The sequence below is a fragment of the Psammomys obesus genome, unplaced genomic scaffold (assembly GCF_907164565.1).
Source record: "Psammomys obesus unplaced genomic scaffold, mPsaObe1.curated_primary_1811, whole genome shotgun sequence".
NCBI classification, from domain to species: Eukaryota; Metazoa; Chordata; class Mammalia; order Rodentia; family Muridae; genus Psammomys; species Psammomys obesus.
In genome coordinates this window covers 5382600-5406436 of record NW_026596125.1, presented here as the reverse complement: position 1 = coordinate 5406436, position 23837 = coordinate 5382600, and the positions used below count along the sequence as shown (strand labels likewise).

Sequence of the window (23837 nt, the reverse complement as noted above, 5' to 3'; positions counted from 1 at the left end):
AGCTGTGCTGTGCTGAGCTGTGTTGTGAGCTGAGCTGAGCTGTGCTGTGAGCTGAGCTGAGCTGTGCTGTGCTGCGCTGTGCTGTGCTGTGCTGTGAGCTGAGCTGTGCTGTGCTGTGCTGTGCTGTGCTGTGAGCTGAGCTGAGCTGAGCTGTGCTGTGCTGTGCTGTGCTGTGCTGAGCTGTGCTGTGCTGAGCTGTGTTGTGAGCTGAGCTGAGCTGTGCTGCGCTGTGAGCTGAGCTGAGCTGTGAGCTGAGCTGAGCTGTGAGCTGAGCTGAGCTGAGCTGAGCTGAGCTGTGAGCTGAGCTGTCCTGTGATGTGCTGTGCTGTGCTGTGAGTTGAGCTGAACTGAGCTGTGCTGTGTGCTGTGCGGTGCGGTACTGTGCTGTGCTGTGAGCTGAGCTGAGCTGTACTGAGCTGTGCTGTGTGCTGAGCTGAGCTGTGCTGAGCTGTGCCGTGCCTATGACCTTCACAGCTCCTGCTCAGCTTCAGTTAGGGCTGCTGTGCTCAGGCTGGGTGGAGTGTTTCAGGGAGGTACTCCATCCTGTGTCTCCCTTGGAGGTGGGGCTCCAGTCTAAAGGATCACAATTCCCTCTAACTGCTTCCATCTTGTTCTGTCAGATGTCTGTCAATTCCATCCAGCCTTCAGCCTTATTTACAAGAGAGGAAACTTAGGACCAGACATGAATAGTGATTGGTCCAATATCCCACATAGATCAGGAGGGCTAGACCTGGAGTGAGCCTGAGAGGCTGGGGAGGGTGGGCACAATCCCTAGGGGCCTCGCCTTTTGAGACTGGGTAGAACATTCTGCTGTAGGGTGTGAGCTCTGTGGTTTTGTTTGGTTTGGTTTTAATGATTTCATTTTTATGTGCATTTGTTAGCTGCCATGTGGGTGTTGGGAATTGAACCCAGGTCCCTTGGAAGAGCAGCCAGTGCTCCTAACTGCTGAGCCATCTCTCCAGCCCCCGTGGTTATGTTTTATTACGTGGCAAAGGAGATGTTATTTAATCGCACAGGCCCCTTAAAAGCAGAGCGGTCTCTGGCTGGCAGCAGAAGGGCTGTGGAAGAGCTCGGAAGCATGAACACGACCTCTGGGGGGCCCCAAGGAGCTGATGCTCAGCAAGAAACAGAACTTCAGTCCTGCAGCTCCAGGAACTGGCTCCTGCCAGCCAGGAACAGGAGCGTGAAAGGACTTTTTCCTTAGCGCCCCATGGGGATCCCAGGCCATCCAGTGCTGTCAATTCAGCCTGTGGGACCCTAGGCAGTGAGCTCAGGTGATTGACCCTGCACCCACGGCAGTAAGGGGCTGAGTGTGTGAAAGTGTGCTACACAACAGTAGCATGAAGACATACTAGCATGGGACATACATGAAGCCTGGGGTGGGGGCTGTCTCAGGAAGCGTCTGAGGTGCACGGGCACAGTTGGAACTGGGGTCGGGAAATCTGGGGACTCTGTTAATATGGCTCCCCTCCCCCAGATTTTCCCAGGGCATCAATTGCTCCCAGTCTCCAAACTCCTCAGTCTTCTCTGTAGCTTTTCATGAGATCAGATCGGATCCTGGCAAGCATTTCAATGTGCGGCCCGTGCCCGGGTGAAGCCTGGAGCCTGGGGATGGTTTGCCGTGAGGTCTAACCAAGAGAAACACCTGTGCAGTCAGCTCCTGCAGAAACTTCCGGCACCCGGGCATGGGCAGCAGAGCTGTCTGCTTGTGTGGTGCCCTTTCCAACAAACGCATGTCTCTTCTTCCCAAAATGGCATTTCAAACAGGTATTCTGGGTGGAGAACAGGAAAAGAGATTTTCGAGACCCGTGGGTCTTGCAGAAGGCTGGAAAGGCCAGTTAATTCTGTGCAGGGTATGGAAGGAGACTTGGGGCAGGGCCCTGGGTAACCCAAACCACGGGGCCAGTTCATCTGAGCAGCTTCCCCATGCGGTATGCGGTCTCCTGCTAGGCTCGGATCTCCATGTTACAGATGAAAAACCGAAGCCCTGGCTGCAAAGATGGCTCAGGGGTCAAGAGCATGTACTGCTCTTCCAGGTCCCTGGACCCGAGTTCGATTCCCAGCACCCACAACAGGCAGCTCACAAGTCCTGGAGCCCTGGCTTCCAAGAACCTCTGCCTCTGCCTCCACAGGCATCTGCACTCAAGTGTACGTCCCATACATAGGGACACACACAATTTTCAAAATAAATCTTAAGGGAAAAAGAACCCAAGTCCCAAAGAGGTTCTTTTTCTTGTCCCAAGTCATGCAACACGTGAGCATCAGAAATAAATGGTGCCCTGTGACTCGGCCCAGCTGATCCCCTTGTTCTGCTCTGCACAGATCTAACGGGGCTTTCTGCCCCAGCTCCTGACTCCTCTTACTCCAGAGTCTGCAGATTGAGTTGCTGATGCTGACCGCCGCCCTGAACCCAGGGTTACGTTTGCTTCTGAGACAGGTTTTCACGACTGTAGCCCCAGCTGTCTGTGGACTCAAGATTCTCAGCTCAGCCCACAAGCCCGGCTCCGACCAGGGGGTTGATTTGTTAGTTCCTGTTCTGGAGGGGCTGCCCAGCATCACGGAGGACTTTGAGTGACGGCAGTGCCAGCTCCCGAGGCCTGCCAGGGTTGAGTACATGCTGGGAAACACCAGTCCCACCCTCACAGTCCCAGGCCCCTCTGCCTGGCCTGGGCTCCACCGCAGGGCAGGGAGGAGTTCTGCCTGAGGCGCTCCTGCCCCCAGCTCCTCCTTGTGGGCCCTGGTGGATTGTGTCTCTCCCCTTCGGCCTTTTGTGTGGAGAACTTTCAGTTCAGTTTGATCCAGAAATCTGAATTTGGTCAGCCACCCTCCCGCCTACCAGTCAAACACCAAATGGGGAAGGACTCAGCCCTGGGCTGTCCCTGCTCCCAGGAGGATGGCTCCGGAAAAAGAAAGCCCTGGAAACCTCGTGCTGCCTCTCCTCCCTATAGAGGAACACCTCAGCTCCCCACTCCAATGCCTCAGAGAATCAAGGTCCTTCCTGCTGTCTCAGGACCCCCACGGCCCTTCTCACCCAAAGACCTACCTGCCTGTCAAGGTCTCCGGGGAGGTGCCAGGTGACAGATGACAGATGACCCATAACCCATATACTTGGAGCCTGGCCTGTCTCAAGTTCATCTTTCCTGTCCTCACTCGCTCCACTCTTGAACAGACAAAGGCGTTTCCTGAGATCCTGGTGCGAGGGGTGTTCCAAAAGCAGAGGTACTCAGCGCTCCTTGCTGCCTTGGGCCTGGGTGCCAGGCTGTCCTAGCAGCCGGAGTACGCAGGGCGGGGACGGCGAGCGCGCTTCCCAAGAGCCACCAGCAGAGGGCGCGCGAGGACCGGCGAAGAGGTTGGTGGCCAAGCAGGGCAAGCTCGTTGGAAGAGGGCCTCTAGGACGCCTCTAGGACGGGGCACTGGGGAAACAGCTCCTCGGGAGGAGGCACCCGATGAGGACCCGGATCCACGACCTTCCGAGGGCCGAGGGACCCTTGCAGCACCCGCCTGGAGTAGGGAGGAACTGCGGATGTGAGGCCGATAGTGACCGAGGTGGGACTCCTGTCAGGACTCATCTCGGGCCAGGACTCTGTGCCTCAGTTTCTCCTTCGGGATTTCTGTTCTTGTTGATGAGAATTAGAACCTGGAAGAGCTATGAGTGAGATGACAGGGGACAATCCTCTGCCCTGGTCACCCTTTTTCTCAGCCCAGGCTGTCTAGACACAGCCCGGCGGTAAAAGAGATGGAGACGGGAAAGAGTGGCCGTTGGGGGAGAGGAGAGGGACGGTCACAAGGGCTGGGGCGGGTGCCCACGAGCCTGACGGAGCTCTGCTGCGACCCTTGCTGGCTGCACTCTGCACTGATTCCTTCACTCCTAGGGTACTCCCCCTCTTCGCGCCCGCCTCCCCGCAGCGGCGGTGATTTATGGCTGGGCCAGATCTGGCGACCTTGGGCCGATAACTAATGACGGGTCAATAACGCTACAGAAAAAGTGAAGTGAGAGCCGAGGTCCATCCCTTCTCCCCGCAAACCCCACCCCCACCCCCAGCTTGGTGCCCATTACTGAAGTCTCCTTACAAGAGGATGAGGCTCCCCAAGGTCAAGATCTTGACAGGTTTGGTGGTTAAGCCAGCAGGAACAGCAGCAAGGCATAGCAGCTGAACACGCTGAGGAGACCCCGAGTGGGCCATCCGAAGGGGAGGGCCACCTGTGTGGGTCCCTTGCCATAGAAGGGAGGAAGTCACTTTCTGGGGAAGTGAAGTTGGCATTTGCTACCAGGCACAAGGGAGGGGGCCTTGGAGAGGATGGAGGAAAGCTGTGCAGTGGTCAGGCCTGCTGGTTTGGCTCCTCCCTGTCTCTCTCTGAGTCTGCTCCCACCTTTCATCACTAGCTACCAAGGTGTCAGTGTTTGCCTCTGTTTTCAAGACACTTCATTTGTCCAGGATCCTGTTTGCATGCAAACTGGGGTGGGAGGCGTCCCCATTCCTACCCACATCATGTGGGCACTTCTGGAAAAGGACCAGTGCCTCCTCCTCTGGGGTCTACCACCTTCCTGGTCCCTGTTGAGATGCCCCAGCTCCCAGTCTATTTTAGAGCACTGGATGGAGGTTAGCAGCCCAGATGTGTGGCTTGGGTTCCTTCCTGCCTCTCCGCCAGCAGTCCACATCAGAACCTGGATGCCAGTGTGGGCTTTTCCACCTCTGTTCCATTCTGTGTATGTGTGCATGCTCGTGTGTGTGTGCATGCTCGTGCGTGTGGCAGAGGGGTGATTGAAGCTTGGAGAGTCCTCACTGAGCAGTCAGCAGAGGGAGGCCCTGAGAAATTGGAATCTGACCTAATGCTTTCCAACTATTACCTCACTAATCCTCTGCTTCAGGGGCCTGGTCCTTCTTCTATTGGCTCCTCCTTAACTATTGTCAGTTCTGACTTCAAAGAAGACACCCGATGAAGGCCACAGAGAAGAGAATCCTGCTTCTGTATTAAACCCAAGTGACAGAACTGCCTTGGAAGGCTAGGGCAGTGGGAGTGGCCTCGGGCCTGAGGGTGCCAGACAGACACCTGTGGGCTCCTGTGTGAGCATCTGTCAGTGCATTCACAGATTCATTCAATGGACCACGACCATGGTGCTGCCACGTGCTGGGGTTCAGGAGCCGTGTGCTGGGAATACACGGGGCAGGTGAGCAAAGGGCATGAACTCCTTGCAGAGTAGTGAGGGCAAAGACACACAGGGCAGCAGGTCCGGGTAGAGGCCCTAAATTTCCATCCATCCCTCATTTCACCTCTAGCTTTTTGCATAACCTGTTCCAAGCCACAGGCACCTTACCTTCTCCTCCAAACCTCCCTGTCACCTCAGCCCGAAAATCAAGGAGTTTCAGCCCCCCGGGTCTGGCTACATAGTGTTTCAGGGTTCATAAAAACATAGAGTTCTTTATTTAAAAGTTACAAGGAGTTTGGAGATGGAGACAGAATTAATGTAACAAGCTCAGGGTTCTTGGGAATCAAGCTCCCTGGGGCTGCACAGGTCACACATCAGTGAGGTCAGCCTGCCTTTCCCATCCAGTGACTTGATGCTGTATTCTCTCCGACCTCCTGTCTGTCAGCAGAACTGCTCCTGCCTCCCAGCTGCCTGCCTGCCTCTGTAGGAGCCTGAATTTCTGTATCCATTCCTCCATTGAGGGGCATCTAGGTTACCACTCAGCTATTAAAAGCAAGGAAATCATGAAATTTGCAGGCAAATGGTGGGAACTAGAAAAGATCATCCTGAGTGAGGTAACCCAGAAGCAGAAAGACACACCTGGTATAGACTCATAAGTGGATATTAGACATATAATACAGCATAAACATACTAAAATCTATACTCTTAAAGAAGCCAAACAACAAGGAAGACCCTAGGGAAGATGCTCAATCCTCATTCAGAAGGGCAAATATGATAGACATTGGAAGCAGGAGAAGACAGAGAACAGGACAAGAGCCTACCACAGAGGGCCTCTGAGAGACTCTACTGGTTGAGGTATCAAAGCAGAGGCTGAGACTCAGAGGCAAACTTTGGGCAGAGTGCATGGAATTTTATGAAAGAAGGAGGAGATAGAAAGACCAGGAGGGGACAGGAGCTCCACAAGAACAGAGCCAAAAAAAATCTGAGCCCAGGGGTCCTGCAGAGACAGATACTCCAACCAAGGACCATGCATGGAGATAACCTAGAACCCCTTTACAGATGTAGCCCAAAGGCAGCTCAGTCTCCAAGTGGGTCCCTAGTAAGGGGAACAGGGGCTGTCTCTGACATGAATTCAGTGGCTGATCACCTCCCCTTGAGGGGTGGGAGGAGCAGCCTTGCCAGGCCAGAGAAGAAGACAATGCAGCCAGCCCTGATGAGACCTGGTAGGCTAGGGTCAGATGGAAGGGAAGGAGGACCTCCCCTATCAGTGGACTGGGGGAGGGGCATGGAAGGAGAAGTCGGAGGGAGGGCAGGACTGGGAGATGATGAGGGAGGGGGCTACAGCAGGGATACATATTGAATAAATTGTAATGATAATAACAACAACAACAAAAAAAAGAAAAAAACAAAAAACTTCCCCTAGTCAAGGCTGCTCACCTGGACTACTGGCCCCGCCCACTCCCTGCATTCTCCTGTCTGTATTAGATTTTGCTCAGAATTCAATTCCTCTAGAAGATTCAGTCCACCCCCTGTCGGCCTCCTCCAGGAAGGCTCTCGGCTTTTCCACATAATAAAGGATGTGCTTCCACCTTCCCTCGTAGCCATTTGTCTGGCCCCTCCAGCAAGCCTAGCATTTTAGGCGATGCCGACCATGCCCCATTCATCATCAGATCCCCCCAGTGGCAGCTGACACCCGCACGGCAGGGGCTCAGTTAATATTTGCTGATGCAGCTGTGGACATCTGCCTGCGTGTTCACGTGTGGACACGAGGACTCCCGCACACGGAGCAGTGTGCCAGGCCTGTGCACATGCGAATGCGTCTCTGCCGTTCGCGGTCACACAGGCGCTGCAACGCAGGTGCTTTCTCCCCGTCCCTGCCCCCTTTACCACAGGGTCTCCCGGGCGTTTCCCCACCGGCCTTGAACTTGTGGTCAAGTTCAAGTTATGTAAGTGAAGGTGACCTTGAACTGCTGACCTCTTTCCCTCCCAAGTGCTGGGATTACAGGCGAGTGCCAGCACCCCTGGTTTATGTGGTTCTGGAGCTCAAACCCACATCCCCGGGCCGTTCCCGAGGCTTTTGTTTGTGCTTAGACTGGGTTTGGCTAAAATGTAGCCTGCCTGGACCTCTCCATCCTCCTGCCTCAGCTCCTCTAGCGAGGGTAGTACAGATGCATAACGCCGCCCCCAGCTTGTAAACGGTCTGTGCAGGAACCCAGCGCGTGGGTCGGTGTGGCTCTACGCGTGGGTGTCAGGGGGCAGCTGTGTGCCCAGATCCACGGGGCAGGCGGGAAAGGACGGGTGTGCCTGGCCCTGCGAGGTTGGGGTTGTGCCTGGACAAGAGCCGCAGGTGCACCGTGCAAGGACACAGGCGGCTGGCGCGTGTGCAGGCCATGTGTGCGCACAGCTGCGTGTCCTGGCAGGCGGGACGCCCCGTGCGGCCCCCGAGCCCGCCGCTTTGTTCCTCCGCCGCGGGCGGCCGCGTGGTCTCCCCCGCTCCCGGCCGGGGCGTCTCCGCCGCCGGGATTGGCAGCGGGCGGCCGCAGCGCGGCTCCCTCCCCGGCGGGTGGAGCCGGATCGGCTCCCGTTACCGGCGCGGGCGGGTGGGGGCGGGGCGGGGGGGGGCGCCAGGCCATCCATCTTCTGTTATTACAGCGTAATGGGGCTGCTCGGGCGCCCGCCCATTTGTCATCGGCCTCGTTCGCTGATAACGGGCATTTGTCATCACTTTCCTCTGCCAATGTCATCAGCTCTCCTGACAGCGGGAGGGGGGTCACACGCACATGGGCCTGCTGGACACGCGTTCCTGCATATACACACCAGCGCATGAAACCTGGGGGGGGGGGGGGGGACACGGGCCCTGGGGGGGCACATGTATTTGTTCGTGGACCAGAACTCCTTAGAGATGGCTACATAACAGGCTGCGCAGAAGGGCCTTGTCAGGCAGATGTTCCCAGCTGCAGCTCTTCCGCAGCCTTGGGGGCGGGGAGGAGGGGCCGTGCAGGTGGCCTTCTGCCAGCTCCCTTTGTGCACTTGCATGACACCCCACGGCTCTTCTGACCTGCGTGTGACTGTGTCCCACTGGCAGCCCAGCAGCCGCCAAAACGTCACATTCAGGCCTCCTGGGATTGTCAGACCCAAGGCCTTGGGGAGAGGCCACAGGACAGGACAGCCTGATAGTGGTTGCCAGGACAATGGGTTCCTTCCTCCAAGCCCTCCGGAAACAGTATATGTGGCCCGGGAGTCACCTTTCCACTCCTGGCTCCACTCAAGCTTTTAGCCCAGACTGATCTGTATAGCAAGAAGGACTCAGTGAAGACTGCCAAAAGGACTTCCCACTTGGAAGGGGTACAAGGCTGACTGTCGAAAGGATGCTACTGATAGCCAGCAGAGGAGCTTGGTGGAAAAGAAAAAGCGTTGTGTTCTGTGCCCTCTGGGTGGGCCAGGTGCCAGCCCACTCCCCGAAGAGCTATGTCTGCCTTCCTGGTGCTGCTTTCTAGCTCCTTTGCCTCAGGGTGGCAGAGGGGACCCCATTAGCCCTTATTAGATAGACACCTCCCTCATCTGACTGGTCTCTGGTTGCCTGGCACATATTAGGTGCTCAGTAAGTAGCTATTGAATGGATAAATGATTGAGGACAGAACGCGTGAGGTGGGGGTGCCCCAACTCCCTCCCAGAATGGCCACCAGGCACTGCTGGGCCGGATCTCATCTCGTACCCTCCCTCTACTCCCCTCCTTATTTCTTCTGAAGTCCCCCCCCAAAAAAAAAAATTCCCCTTCTCCCTCGGCTTCTCCCTCCTGGGCAGAGGGGGGAGGGGAAGGTCCCTTGGCAGAGCAGGGCCGCTTGTTCCTTGTAAATGAAGACCATAATTAACATTAAATTAAGGTAATACAAATGAAGGCAACACAGAGGCTGACAAGACGAGCATTTGGGGAGAAGTGATTCATATTTTTAATTTACTGTACGGATGGGCCGTGTGGCTGGGGAGCGGGCGGCTCGCGTGGAGGGGGTGTTGCCCCGCCATGTTTGCTGGGCTTGGAGTGATCTCACAATGACTATTAAACTCAACTGTCCATATAATGGGACAGATTGGACATGACGCCCACCAGAGCACCAGAAGCCTGGCCAGCCAGGTTGTAAATCCTGCCACACCGCCCCCACCTGCCCACCTTGGCCTCACTGGCCTGCCCTGCGATGGGAGCGACACAGCCCCTCAGGGGCCTCAGGGATAGGGTGACCCAGAGAAGCCAGGTTCCCTGCCCCACAGTACCGGGAATGGTGCTAGAAGCATGTGGTGACTGGCGAGGTGAGAAGGGCCGGTGTCACTCACTGGCTTGACCTTGACCCAAGAGCCAGGGGGCACCGGAGCTCTGAGGACAGTGCAGAGGGTACGGGTCCAGGCCTGTAGGGCAGTGGTTCTCGGCCTTCCTGACCTGCGATGCTTTAATGCAGTCTCACTATTTCCAATGCTACTTCAGAGCTGTGGTCTTGCTACTGTTATAAATCACAACATAAATATCCCCTGCTAGAGAGGAACGAGGCATCCTTGTCATCAAGTGTCCTTCTCACCCACACTGTACACACCCTTGTGTCAACATCCAGCACCTCTGATCCATGAACACCACAAACAACCTGCTTGTGAGGATGGGGTGTCACCATGCTACACCCTTCAACGAGCCCAAGCTGAGAGGTGGGGAGTGATGTGGTCCCAGTGATGCATCTTGGGCCCCAATCCTGTCCCTCAAGCTCCAGAGCCTGGGAGTGAGCTGCAAAGTCCAAACCCAGGCCCAAGGGCCAGGGGGACCATTCCACCCTGCACCCTGAGGCCTGACAGTGCAGCTCTCTGGAGCCTGGTGTGTGCACCCCCCATATGCACACATGTATTCCTGTCCTTTTTCCAACCAGAAGGTACCAAGTGGTCCCCGGAGGAGGGAGGGATCCCTGCTTACTCTGTAAGCAGAGCCCCAGCCGCCACGGCTCTGCTCATCCCGTCCCTGGGATGAGAGACGCAAGTGTAATTTAGGTTTTGATATTATGAAAGTCTCGCTGCTCTAAAACAGCAGGGCACTCGGTGCCTCATTAATAAAGGATAAACTCGGAGTCTATTTACAAGGCACTTTTTGGGGTTATTTACTCTCCAATATACATATGTAATGTTGCGCATACTTACCGCTAGGTAGCTCTTCCCTCCAGCAGGGGGGGGAGGGGTGTCACTGACAGGGGCCCTGCTGGAGGTGGAGGGTCACTGGGGAAGAGGGGCTTTGGGGGGGGCAGGCAAAAGAGAGGCTCTATGGGGAGAGGCAGAATAATCTGGAGCAGGAAGTGGGAGGCCCAGGTACACCCATCTCTGTGCCCTGCCCTTCTCTGCAGCCCTATCTCCAAGGCCAGCTCTCTTGCCTAGACCCACCATCAGTATCAGGCCAGAGCAGCCCTGCTCTTTCCCCATGGTCTGTCCCAGCTCCAGCCTGGCCATCCTGCATACACACAGGGCAAAGCTGTGCACAGGCTTCTGACAGACACCAGCCAGTCCTCTGGGGCAGAAGTGCTTCTGCAGTCGGGACGGTACTCCATCATGTCCCTGGGCTCCCGTTCCCCACGGTATCTGGGCACCTGGAGTTGGCAGTCATCCATGCCAAGGAGAGTCCATCTTGTAGTTCTTGCTACCCATCAGCCTGTAATTTACTATGTAGCCCAGGCTGGCTCAGACTCACAGAGATCCACCTACCTCTGTCTCTCAAGTGCTGAGATTAAAGGCGTGCACCACCATTCCAGGCCTCTGTATATATATAGTGATCTGGGAAGGGTGCCCTTCTTGCTCCCATTTCATAAGTAGGAAGCTGAGGCCAGGGAACTTAACCAGTGGCACATAGTCAGTAAACGCCACAGAGTTGAGTTTGTGACCCTAAAAGCTTCCTGGACATTTGGGGGCCTGGTGTTTGTCCTAGGCCTTTCAGCTCAGCAGGGTCTTCAAGAGGCCTGTGGCCTACAGTGAGGAGGACAGCTCCCTCTCACTGGACCATCCAATTGTTCACTGTCCACATCCGCCACTCTCTGCCTTAGGCCTGGGGAATCAGACTGGGTGGCTATTAAGTGTGTGTGTGTAGGGGAGTGGCAGTGGAGGGCCACCTTAGGCAGAGGCCTAGAACCACAGGGAACTCTGAGTTCCAGCCACTAGGCTGGGGGTCTTGAGGCTTACTGCACCATGTCCGGGGAGGGTGTGACACCTGTGCTGGGGTGGGGTGGGCAGTCAATGCCTGGCTAGTTTGGACCAAGGAGACACCTGGTGGCCAGGAGGAGACCTGCAGCCTTTCGTTGGTGCCCTGGTTGGAGGTTATCAGCTCTCCCTAGTTCCTGCAGAGGGATCAGACCTTGAGCCTACTCCAGGCCTGGGGCTCAGCAGACAGAGTGGCCCTCTGGTCCCCTTTTCTCGTCCACAAAGCAGGAGGAGTTGGCCTGGGGGTCATGACAGGGATGGTGGTAAGAGGAGGCCCTGCTCCCTCACTGGTGGACAGTGAACCATCACCACCCTCATTAAAGATGTAACTACAGCAAATGCATCCTGGGCTGAGAGTGGAGAGGGAGTGGCAGGCATGCACCTTGTGGCCAGCACCGAGCTGCTGCTCCCATAAGCTCTTCCTTGGAGCTGAAGAGCCTAGGGGCAGGGCTCCTGGGACACCCAGATAGGGACTGAGGGCTGGAACTGGGAATATAGCCAAGGGCCAAGGTCTGGATTAGAGTGTCAAGGTTGGTTGATAGAGGTCCAGGCCACGGCCCCAGGAAGAAGGGAATATGATCATTTCCAAGCCCAACCCAGAGCCCCCATTGGAGGCCACAGGAGGCCCCAAGGGCTGTCTAGAATTTCTGGGCACACACGCTTGGGGTACTGGGCTTTTGCCAAGACTCAAGGTGGACGTATGCAGGGGCCAGGCTAGGGGACTAAGCCCACTCACAAGAAAGCACACTAGACTCTTGGCTCTGGCCTGGACTTCTGAGGCCACGGCAGGGGAAATCTGAGGACTGATCTGTCTTTAGCTGAGGTAGATGAGTGGCCACCTCAGCAGAGAAGAGATGGATTCCTCTGACCAGCCTGGCTTCTGCTGCTTCCTCCTTCAGTTCAGTGGCACTTGCTACCTGTTACTCCTTCGTTCTGCCTAGGTGTACTGAGACACTCTTCTCTCTTGAGGGAGAAAACTCCAGCCTGTCAGTCTGGAGTCCCAACCACACTCAGAGACTAGGGAACCTGAGCACAGGACCAGGCCATATGAGACCAACCAGAGCTGTATCCACCCTGATGGAGAGTTAGTGGCCTCAGACTCTTGGTGCTATGTGTGATGGTGGCCCCTAGCCAGTTCTTTAGGGTCTCAGGACTGGCCCCAGGGGAGAGAGGATGGGTGGGAGCCAGGAACTGGCAGGCACGCAGAGGGGAGGGAGGGGAGCCACTGACAGCAGGACAAATGCTTGTAATTTTATAACCAATCTCAGCGTGTCCGTGGGGGGCCGTTTGTGCCTCCACTCAGGACCAATCAGCCTGACAGAGCTATGAGTCTGCCTGAGTGAGTGTGAGCAGCTCCCCCCAGCGCCACTTACTGCAATCTCATTACCAAGCAGCTTAAGGCTGGACAGAGCTGAGGGCCCAGCAGGGAAGGAGATCCAGCCCAAGCCAGCCCAGGGACCACAAGGGTGGTCCGTGGTCTGTGGGGAAGGCCATGGAAGCCATGGAGATCCAGAGGCTCAGGAGAAAAGGACACAGGAGCTCAGGGGACACTTAGCACGCACTGTAGGGTACCAAACTAAATTTAGGATACAGACAAGACACAGGCCCTGCCCTCAAGGGGCTTGCAGTCTGCTCTTGGTAATGGGACAGATTCAGATGGATGGGCCTGAGGAAGGTGGGGGTGGAGGGAGGTGGTCTGAAAGCAAGGAGGAAACTGAAGGACAGGACAGGTCAGGAGAGCAAAGGACCACAGCTAAGCAGCATTGGGCCAGGGGCTAAAGGAGGGAGGGAAGCAGGTAGCCCTCTAGAGTGCACGCGGAATAGAGCTTGGAGGGAAGAGATGCCACCCATGGGAGACCACAGGGACAGTGGGGGAGAGTGACTAGCCAATGTGGATATTACAGGATGGCCTTGCTGGATATCTGGCTGGGGGAAGGCTGTGTGCCCATTAGTCTCCCTTAATTGTCAAAAATCTAATTTAGTGTCTGGAGCCTGGGCTAGACTCGGGTTAAATGGAGGGAGGCAGGCACAGCTATAAATCTGTCCTCCCAGCCTGGGCTGGCGCTAATTCTGCAGTTAAGGGAAGAGGTGAGAGCTCTGAAGATGGCGTGTCCTTGATGACCCTGTGTGCCAGCCCCATGTGCTAGGTCACAGCCAAGCCCTCTTCTCTGGCAGGAGGGAAAGGCTTGCCTGATGAAACCTAGCTGGGCCATGCAGTGAAGGGGAATATGGGTGACATGGGTTCAGGGCCATCTGAACAAGGAGCGGTTTATGAACGCAGCTCAGAGCCACAGCACTTCCCTGGCACGTGCGAAGCCCAAAGTTCTATTCCCAGCACCTGAAATAAGAGTCCCCCACACGGAACTCCCAGAGCCACCAGCCCCTCACTCAGGGCCTATGTGGGCTCTACTCTTAGAAAGCAGTGGGGACTGGTCTCTTTGTATGTTATGCAACACGAATCTTTTGGTGAGGAAGTTATATCATTGTCATCCTGTAGATATGGGGGCAGCCTGAGTCATAAGGACCAGACGACATTCACTAGAGGCAGGGAGAGTAAAGGACCACCTTCACTTGGGCTGCTTGGCCTCTCATTCCCCAGAGGTGATGCTTTGGGACCTGGAAAGCTCCCCAGGGCTTCCTGTGGTCTGGGGTAGTGGTGGGAGCTCTGGACCCGGGCTTGGTAATGACCTCACTCCCCTCAGAGCTACTAATTGAAAGCAAGGGGCGTGGCAGGCGCAGCAGGAATGGTTGGGGGACTGACAGGGTTCCTAGAGGCTCTGCTTCCACGGGGGAGGAAAACAATTTCTCCTGGCTTCAGCTCCATCTCACCAGGCACCCACCCGGCCTCTCCTGCTGCTAACGAAGTGCCTTTAATTAGCAGCCTAATAAAATGCTCTTAATTGGCAAGGGCCAATCAGGAAGAAGCAAAGTCTCTTCTTAGTCATTGCTGATGGCTGCCCACTCCTAGGTTTTAAGGGAAGAGGGGCACAGCCTGGCCTTAGGCAGGCAGCCAAAGGGGCAGCCCTGCACCTCTAACCACGGTTTGAAGCCTAAAGCCACAGCCTCAGGCTTTGTCTTGGGCTCAGAAGTCAGGCTGAGCTGGTAGCTGCTAGTAGCTACAGAGGGATCTTTGCTGATGCCCGCTCCTTGGCGACTCTCTGGTGTTGCCTGTTAAGGGACCGCACGTGGCTGTGGCATTCTGAACCTGCACAAGGCCAGGTGACCTTACACTAGCATTCTCCAAACTCCAGTAGACGCTCAGTGACGCTGACCACAGCCTAAGTCTGTCTTAGGGACCAGAATGAGTTCCCAGGTAAGACAGAAAATGAGGCCACAGCTGAGGGGAGAGAAGGGGTCTGGCTGGAAGGACTAAATACACTAAAAGCCTATAGGTCTTTTTTTTTTTTTTTTTTTATTTCGAGACAGGGTTTCTCTGTGCAGCCCTGGCTGTCCTGGACTCACTTTGTAGACCCGGCTGTCCTAAAACTCACAGAGATCCACCTGCCTCTGCCTCCCCAGTGCTGGGACTGCAGGTGTGTGCCACTGTGCTTGGCACCCACAGGTCTTTTAATCCAAAGATCCATCAGTTCTGACAAGAGTCTGGCTTGCGACACCTGAGGGGAGGGGCAGGCAGACCTTCTCTCCCATGGCCCTTACCCTGTGCTTATTTCTGTTTATTGGTTCTGGGAAAGAACGGGGCTTACTTGGGAGCAGCTGTGACATCCCAGGGTGGCTTATGGGATGGGGCAGAGTGGCCCACATCCAGCAGCAGCAGAGAAAAGCTCGGATTCAAGGCAGGGCTGTGCTAGGATGTGGTGTGTTCATCACAATGACGAGCAAGACCTCACACTATGCCTTCAGTATGACTCAGCACAAAATGACTTGCTTGCCAGGGACTGCTCCTTTACAACATTCAGTCCTCACTTTATCTTTTCTTCCCTCCATCTTTTTAAGGTAGGATCTTGCCATGTAGCCTTGACGCTCCTGCCACAACAAAACAAGTACAGCACATGCAACTGGCTGGACCTTGGTGGTTTTTTGTTTTTGAGACAGAATCTCACTATATAGCCCGGGCTGGACTTGAACTCCAGAGATCCACTTGTCTCTGCCTCTCCAGTGCTGGTATTAATGGCATGTGTCACTACAACTGGCTCTTGATTTGGTTTTCTCATGAAAGGATTAAATCTACCATATACTTCTTCCACTGTACACTGAAAAACTCAACCATCCTTATGATGTTGGGTCAAAGAGAGAAGACACTTAGGAAATTTGTTTTAATCTTGTATTTGTAATTTACTTTTTTTTTTTTTTTTTTCTGAACAGTTAAAAAACCAAAACACACTCAATTACCATGATCCTAGCTTGTGAACATATTGGTACATTGACTACACATCACCGTAACAGAATCACAAAAATTAAAGCAGTTAGCACTGGAGAATGTAGGAAACAAAAAGCAAACAACCGAAAGCACTCTGGCTCACATTTTGTTGCCAGGGCTGTCCCCACACTGGAATCCACTGAACACCCTCGGCGAAGTTTGCTATCAATAAGGATCACTGCTTTGGGAAGGTATCAGTTTTCTTGGTACACAGTGGTCGAACCTATTCCTTCAGTGTTCAAGGGAAAGGCTGAGGAGGGAAGGCATCACACAACATCTCTACCCCACCCCTTACTCAGAAGCTATGTTGGATAAACGGGTTTGTTGGGAAGCACATATTTGGGAAGTCAGCTGCCTCTGGGAATTTCAGACCACAGGTGCTAGGCCTTTTTTGTTTAAAGACAAGGCTGCCAGCACTAGGTTTCTGGACAGCAATGCAGTTGATTCTACCTGCAAGCAGGCAGACACAGACTTGCTGCTTTGGTTTCTTTCCTCAGCTTTAAGGACTCAGGCATCACACATTAAGTATAGCTTCAAGATAGCCAGAAGCAAAGCTCAACTTTATTCCCAAGATGTTCGTCTCTCTGGTACCGACTGTGTTTACTGTGATTTAAAAGAAGGGCTCTGCACTGCCAGAGGTCATCTGTATGTGTGTCCTAGGACTGACACTACTGGAAGTCTCCGGCGCGTTTAACACTGCTGAGTTTAAGCAAATGGGGTTAGAGATGAATGTGGATCAGAAGTTACGCTGTAAACTGACCACCACGACGCAGAGCTCAGTCACAGGGCTGGGTCCCCTGGACACTTGAGAGCACACATGCAAGCCTAGCCTGCAGGCCAGCATTAATCCAGGCCTGCTTTAAATTCAGGACCAGAAGGTGTCACCGTCTAATCCAAAAGGGAGACGCTAAGACAGTTAACACCGTCACGGCCATCCCCATCTTCAGGGCTCTCCACTCCAGTCAACGGCTAAACAAGTGCATCAACTCAAGCTGCTCAAACCAGACACCAGCAAGGAAAGGTGAGCCATGAATGCAGACAGCCTTCTCTGCAGCTTCGGATTGTTACATTTGGTTTTTTTTTTTTTTTTCCCCTTACAGAATGATTTAGGGGCCTCAGTGTCATTTTCAGTTCCAAAACAAGCTACAAGGGCCAGACTTTATTACTTGTCAACAGAGCTCCAAACAGTCTGTCTCTAAAGTTAGGACAAATCAGAAAGAATTTAGCCAAGGGACAAGTGTAAAAGGCTTCCCATCCATAATTCATATCCACTTTCTAACTGCACTTCAAGGAAAAGGATGTTCCCAGCAGCAGCAGAAACGTGCGTACGCGTACGTACACACACACACACACACACACACACACACACACACACACACACCAGCAAGGCATGGTGGCCTTGTCCAGACATCACCAGTATGACACAGAGGTCACAGGCTCCAGCAGAAACCCTATGCACGCGGTCACTTGCGTAAGCACTTCAGCCTGTTGTCAGGAAAGGTCTTTTGAGCTCTACACTGCAAAGCAGATTTTAGTGAAAAAGACTGACCAAGGGAATGCTCCCCTCAGAGCCATAGGACACTGCAGCATCGTGTCTACTCCTTTAAATGTGTGGAGATGCTCTGTTTCTCTTTTCTTTTTAAAAAGGTCAAACTTTGCATTTATTCTAGCCCAGTTGGGGATCGGTGATAATCAATTCCCACTGAAATCATGCAGAGATGGTAAGTGGGGTTCACCTTCTCTGGAAATGAACTTCTACTTACCTGATTGTTTCTTCTACAATGAACTGGTAAATGACCCCCAGAGCTGAGAACTGTGAGTGATTCAAGTTTCTCAGACCACTTAACTTCATTCCCATTTCCAGCAGCAGCAGCAGAGAGGACGAGAGCAAGCTTAGCTGAGCTATCGGCTTGATCACGAAGGGTCCACCCGAGCCCAAGCACAGCGGGCGACCACACCTCCCAGCTGGCTTCGGAGCAATAGGCCTTGAGCTGAACCTAGGAAGGAGAGCACAGTCCTGGCACTAACGTCTGTACCCACATCTCCCGCTACTCCCGGGCATGCAGCCCAGGGCCTCCGTATGCTAGACAGTTGCTCTCCTGCTCCTACTTTTCAAAGCATGACTGAAGGGCTAGTAGAGTTATGGCCATTAGACCATTTCTTGAAGCAGCTTAGCTCTCTGATCTGTTTTTCAGCAAAGTCCTACCCCATTAATAGTCAACCTAACAGACAAGGATCTCAGAGCAGATAACCAGATAACTTTCTGCAGCATGTGGGGGACGAAGGGGGGAAAAAAGAGATTTCTTGGCTATAACTTGAGACTGCAGTAACACAGGAAAGGCAATCTGCACACATATGACCCGTCTCAGCATGTAATGGCAGTCACTAGGGTGAATGCTCTCTTCTCCCTCTCCTGCTGAAGTGAAGGTGGCCTAACTGTAGGTCACTCATGATTGGCCCCCTTTTCTAAGCTTGTTCAGATGACTTCCTCAAACTCAAATGTGCAGATAGAAACAGCAATGATAGCAATGACAGCTTGGCTTCCAAGGGAAAACTGAGGCTGTTTTGTGGTCTTGGGCCCACAAGGGCATGTCTAAATCACCCATTGGCAGGAAAGACCATGCATGCTGCGGGGAAACCAAGTCAGTTCTAGTTCAAGTACTCCCGGGCTCGCCCATGAGCCTCTGCATCTGGAGTCTGCTGGCAGAGGCCCAGTGCTACCTTCCAGATGGCCAGTTCGCTCCGCCCTTGTGGAAGTCCAGTTGCTTATGTTTTCACTGACTGCCAGTTTACTGGCTGGGGAAAGCAGACAGCAAATAAGGCTGGGAGAAAGAAAGGAAAAGAAGGCAGCTTTTGCTTATCAGTAAACCCTGTGTGCCAAGCTTCATCCTGACCCCCCCCCCCCCCCTCTGGCAGCCTCGCCTTTCTGCCAGCGCTGGGCTGGGGAGAAGCAGAAGGCAGGGTCTGCAGCGCAAGGCTGAGATGCTCACACTGACTCTGATATTTACTGGCCCAAACTGAGAATCTAGTTCTCTCCTGACCATCTCTTAAGCTACTGTGCTCATGGTGGGCAGCTACGGGTGCCTGGGTGCTTTTCGGCTCTGTCGAGGAAACAGATGTGAGCCATGGTACAGAGTGCAGTGGTGCCTGGCGCTGGCCATTCCAAGCCTTTCTGCAGGCCAAGCCCACCAGTGATTTAAGATGAAGCACAATGCTTTTTATTACACATCTAATTGTTAATGAGAGGAAATGCAATCAGCAGCTCCTTTCCACTCTACATGGAACCAAGGAGACTGCTGAGTCCAGAGCAAACACAAGCACTGATGGCGCCCAGGCCATTCCTGTCCCTCCCCTTGGGCACAGGGAAGGAGGAGAGAGAAAGCTGCAAATATGATGAGTGTCATGTTCATGGATCCACTGCTGTCCCAGGTTGGTCACTTGCAGCAAAAGCCTGGGCTGGAAATTAGGATACACTCAAGTCTTCCAAGTGTCACATTTTTTAGGCAATCCACCTCAAGCTAGCTGAGGACTCTCTTCACACACCTCCTCAAGTTGAAGATGGAGTAGGGGAGGAGGGAAGAGGGACAGAAACCCAAACAGTGGAGGGAGGCAGCAGGTGCAGCTCTTCCAGTGTGTGTGTTCCTCTCTCTCCCCTCCAGGATGTGTAGGCAGCCGTCTCCTCCCACGCAGTGGCCAGGACTGCTCTGGCCAGGTGCTGGACACTCCTGCAAGTTAACAGGAGGCAGCCAGGCAGCCCCTGCCTGGAAGCCGCAGCCCCTGGCCCCTAGAAGTGTGCCAGATAGGGAAACTAGTTCTTCTGCTTAATGGCAAAGCGAGAGAGATTCTGGCAAAACACTGAATATATTTATAAGTCATCTTTGTCTGGAACCCAATGGGAGAGAAACAGGTGCAGAGGGGAAGGGGAAGGGAAGGGGAGGAAGGCTTGAAAGTTCCAATCATTCACACAAGATAAAGACATCTTCTGATAGCAGCACTGAAGCAGCCGGTGTGCCGAGCAGACCATCCTGGCTGGCTGCTGACCGACTGTCCCAACAGGAGTCTCAAAGCCCTGTTCCTCGCTGACCCATCCGGGGAACCCGGGTAGGAGTTGTTGTTGTTGTTGTTCGTCCTGGTCTTGGCAGGTATGTTAAATACTGCAACATTAACGAGTCCTGTGTGAAAACACAGCCAACAGTCATTAGCCCCTTTCCTTGTACATTCACTTGCTCTAAGACAGAAACAATGTTCAAGTGGCTGTCAATGAGAAAGGCTAGGGAGTCCTTGCCTAGAACTGCTTCCCTGCACCAAGTGCTTCTGACAGCCTCCCTCGGGACTTACACAAAGGACAGGGCTTGGTGGTGTGCTCAGGGCGCTGGGGCTCGGTGCAGAGGGACTCTGATGTCCTAAGACTGAGTGTGACCAAGGGGCTCATGCTTTTCCCTGCTCCCTGGAATAGGAGAGCAGGCAGGGATGGCTCCAGAGGCTCCGGCTTGATTGGCCTATGGCACTGTGGTAAACCCACAAGAAGTGGGTACTGGAGGGAAGCTGGCTGGGGCTCAGCTTAAGGGGTTGTGTATGGAGATACTGAAAGTGCTCTGGTCTCTTCAAGGACAGATGTGTAGATGATGGCTGGAAATGTAGCTTGGAGATTAAGGCAGATGGTGATATCAGAGATAAAAATTGCAAGTCATCTATGTTGAAGTGAGTGAGAGCTACTCATAGAAAAAGATAAAACAGTCCAAGAGGAGAACCTAGATGAGTAAAAAAAGACCAAGCCAGACTCTCGGGGGATGTCTGTTCCAGCAGTGAGGAGGAAAGAAATGTACATAAAGCTAGGAATAAAATTAACTGTAGGGGTTAGGAGTACATTTCTGTGGTTAAACAGGTGTTTAGCATGAGCCAGGCATTCAATACCCAGGAGCCTCCACCCCAATAGCAAAATGCTATTACACTGGGGAAAAATTCAGATATTGACAAAGAGAGCAGACAAGGCACACGGCAATTACAAGGGCACCAGCTATGGTTACCTTTACAGGGCTTCCGATGTGTGAGACACTATGAACTTTGCAAACAGTACCTTCCTGCAGACCTGTGAGTAGGTCCTGTGCTCCTTATTCACTCACCATAGAATGACAGCCTGTGAGTTTACAAGCCCATGAGCACACAGCCAGTGTGCCTTAGTGGAGGACCTATTAACTACAGTGTCCTCTATGACAGAAGAGACCCCGAGGGAGCCCCCAGGGGTCCATCTCTCTCGGGAAGACTGGCTGGTGCAGGAGTGCGGCGAAAGCCACTCCTCTGTGCGGTAACCACAAGGCAAGTGGGAGAAACGGGAAGTCCCACCAACTCCCTGAGAGTTGGCCCTGGTTCCTAAAGCCAATAAGCATGCATCTGAGCTGATGATGGCACCAGATGCCAACTGCAAACACACCTATACAAAATACCTGGGTATTTCAGGTTTTACCCTGCCTTAGAGAGGTGCCAGGGACATGGCAAGAAAACCAACTTCACATTTCTGCGTGAGCTGAACAAACCAGCCAGCCAGGTGTTCTCTTGTGGAAGGAGTAGAGACAAAAAAGCTACCTTCTGTTCCCAGGGAGACGTTTCCAGTCACTAGCTGAGTTGCTAGACTGAAAGGGTCTCCCAAGTAGGTATTTGATCTACGAACCACACAATGACAGGCTTTGGGTCATTAGTTTTCAGATTGGTTCAAGTGTCATTTTACTTTCATAAAATTGCACTGAGGGAACTATTGCACATAGGAAGAAGCCTCTGGCACGGAACCTGGCTACCTTGGTGAAAGTGGTGCTCACTGGGGCAGCCCCTGCCCCATCTCATGCTGTCTGACTCGGGTCTCCTGCTGGACAGGGCTGGGTGAGACAGAGTCTGAGAAGGAGAAGCCTCCAGGAGCAAGCAGCGCATCCACAGCCAACACTCCCCCTCCTACCACAGTATGTATATGCAGTTGTCTTCATACCCGGGCAAGAATGAGGTCAGTGTTGGGTTATTTATCTGGAGATGTAGGTGTATGTCCGAGAAGGGGAGCGGGGTGGTTCAGCATGGGCAGTCGGGTCATTTAGGAAGTCCCAGATGAGGATGGTGTCATCATGAGAGCTACTGACAATCTGGAACTCATCAAACTGCAGTCGGAAAACTCTTCCAGAATGCTCCTGAAGAAGCAAAAACAGAGAGTCAGAACTGGAACTCGAAATCAAAAGCCTCATTGTCTGCAGGAGCTCCTAAAAAGGCTATGGTGTGCTCTCTCACTGTTTTGAACACAGGAAGGAAGCAGTTTCACTATCGGTAGGATGGAAAACTCAAATACTGGCAACAATGATCTCAGGAACACAGTGAACAAAGCAGTTATTACTTAGGCAAAGAGGACACTGACTTGTCACGACCCTCTGGGCTTGGATAGTGCTCCTTTGTACCTCACTAGTTTTATCGCCCTGAAAGTTTCTTTGACCATCAGAATTTAAGGGATGATCAGGTAGAAAGTGACAGGCTGGTAAATTTGTGCCAGCAGTTGAGAGAACTGGCTACTCTTCCAGAGGACCCAAGTTTGATTCCCAGCAACTGCACGGCAGCTAGCTCCCAACTGTCTGTAACTCCAGTTCCAGGGGGACTTGACATCCTCTGGTCCCTGAGAGCACCACACTGACTGCACGGATATAAAGGTAGGCAAAATATCCATGGACATAAAATAAACACAAATCTTTAAAAAAAAAAAAAAAAAAAAGAAAATTCCTCACTCTGAAGCTCTCCACATACAGTCAAAACTTGCAACTGTTTTTTTCTTTTGATTTTTCAAAACACAGTTTCTGTGTGTAGGGCTGGCTGTCCTGAAACTTGCTTTGTAGATCAAACTGACCTTGAACTCACAGAGACCTGTCTGCTTCTGCTTCCCAAATCCTGCAATTAAACGCATGAACTATCACGCCTGGCAAAGTGCAAAGTCCTAGCGGCTGGCTTCCGTGAGGTCAGGGGCCTAGTCTAGCACATCAGGGGGTACAAAAGCTACCCAGTCAGATGTGGACTATTTCTAACTTCCTGGAAAGTACTTTCAACACTGCTGTGAGTCAGTATCACCTGCATTCCCATCCTGTTGCTGATATTTCCCTACCCTTGAATCTCATTATATATTTGTATCTGGCTTATTTTACTCAATATTAGAACTTTTTTGTTACTACATATAAAAAGTTATTTCATTACTTTAAAAAATTAGTGGCTAATATTCTACTATAGGAATATACTACAGTTAGTTTATTCTCCTGTTGGTGGACATATGGGCTGCTTATTTTTGTTGTTGTTGTTGCAGTAAACAAAGCTTGTTTTCATATGGGAGGAGAGGCAGGCAGACCTTTATGAGTTTGAGGCCAGTCTGGTTTACATTGTAAGTTCTAGGCCAGCCAGGGCTGCAGAGAGACCTTCTTTGAAAAAGCCCAAAGAGCAAGTTGGGCAGTAGCAGTGCATGCTTTTAATCCTAGCTCTATGGGAGGCAGAGGCAGGTGGATCTCTCTGAGTTCGAGGCTAGCTTGGTTGGTCTACAGAGTTCTAGGACAGCAAGGGCTACACAGAAAGAAACCCCATCTCGAAAAACCATCCAACCAACCAGCCAAACAAAAAACAACAAAGTGTAAAACAAAACAAAAAATAGAGCTGCTGAGCTGTGATGCTACACGTCTGTGATTACAGCCCCAGGAAGACTGAGGCAGAAGGATCACCAGTTTGAGGTCAGCCTGAACTACATTTTGAGATTCTGTCTCAAACAAAACAAAATAACAACAAAGAAAAGCACCACAAACACTATAAACATAATTTTATGTGTTTTGCTTACATGTATATCTGTGTAGCACATGTCTGTCCAGTGCTCACAGAGGCCAAAAGAGGGTGTCAGATTCTGTTTTCTTTTATAGACTTATTTATTATGTATACAGCACTCTGCCTGCATGTGTGCCTGAGCAGGAGAAGAGGGCCTGAGACCTTACTACAGATGGCTGTGAGCCACCATGTGGTTGCTGAGAACCAGGACCTCTGGAAGAGCAGACAGTGTTCTTAAACTCTGAGCCATCTCTCAAACCCCGCTTTTTTTGTTTT

The 23837-nt window shown here is 52.8% G+C and overlaps 1 protein-coding gene across 7 annotated transcripts in view; it reads right to left on the bottom strand.

The window, feature by feature from the left end:
* Positions 1-18935: 18935 nt before the first annotated feature.
* The window catches only part of Btrc (beta-transducin repeat containing E3 ubiquitin protein ligase), a 162599-nt gene continuing 157697 nt past the window's right edge, over positions 18936-23837 (bottom strand). For all 7 annotated transcript variants that reach the window (XM_055630137.1, XM_055630136.1, XM_055630132.1 and 4 more), the window contains 2 exons: positions 21718-21910; positions 18936-19912 (listed from right to left, as the gene is read on the bottom strand). In XM_055630137.1, coding sequence (XP_055486112.1) covers positions 21749-21910 — 162 coding nt within the window. In that variant the 3' untranslated portion in view covers positions 18936-19912; positions 21718-21748. The remainder of the gene's footprint in view (positions 19913-21717; positions 21911-23837) is intronic.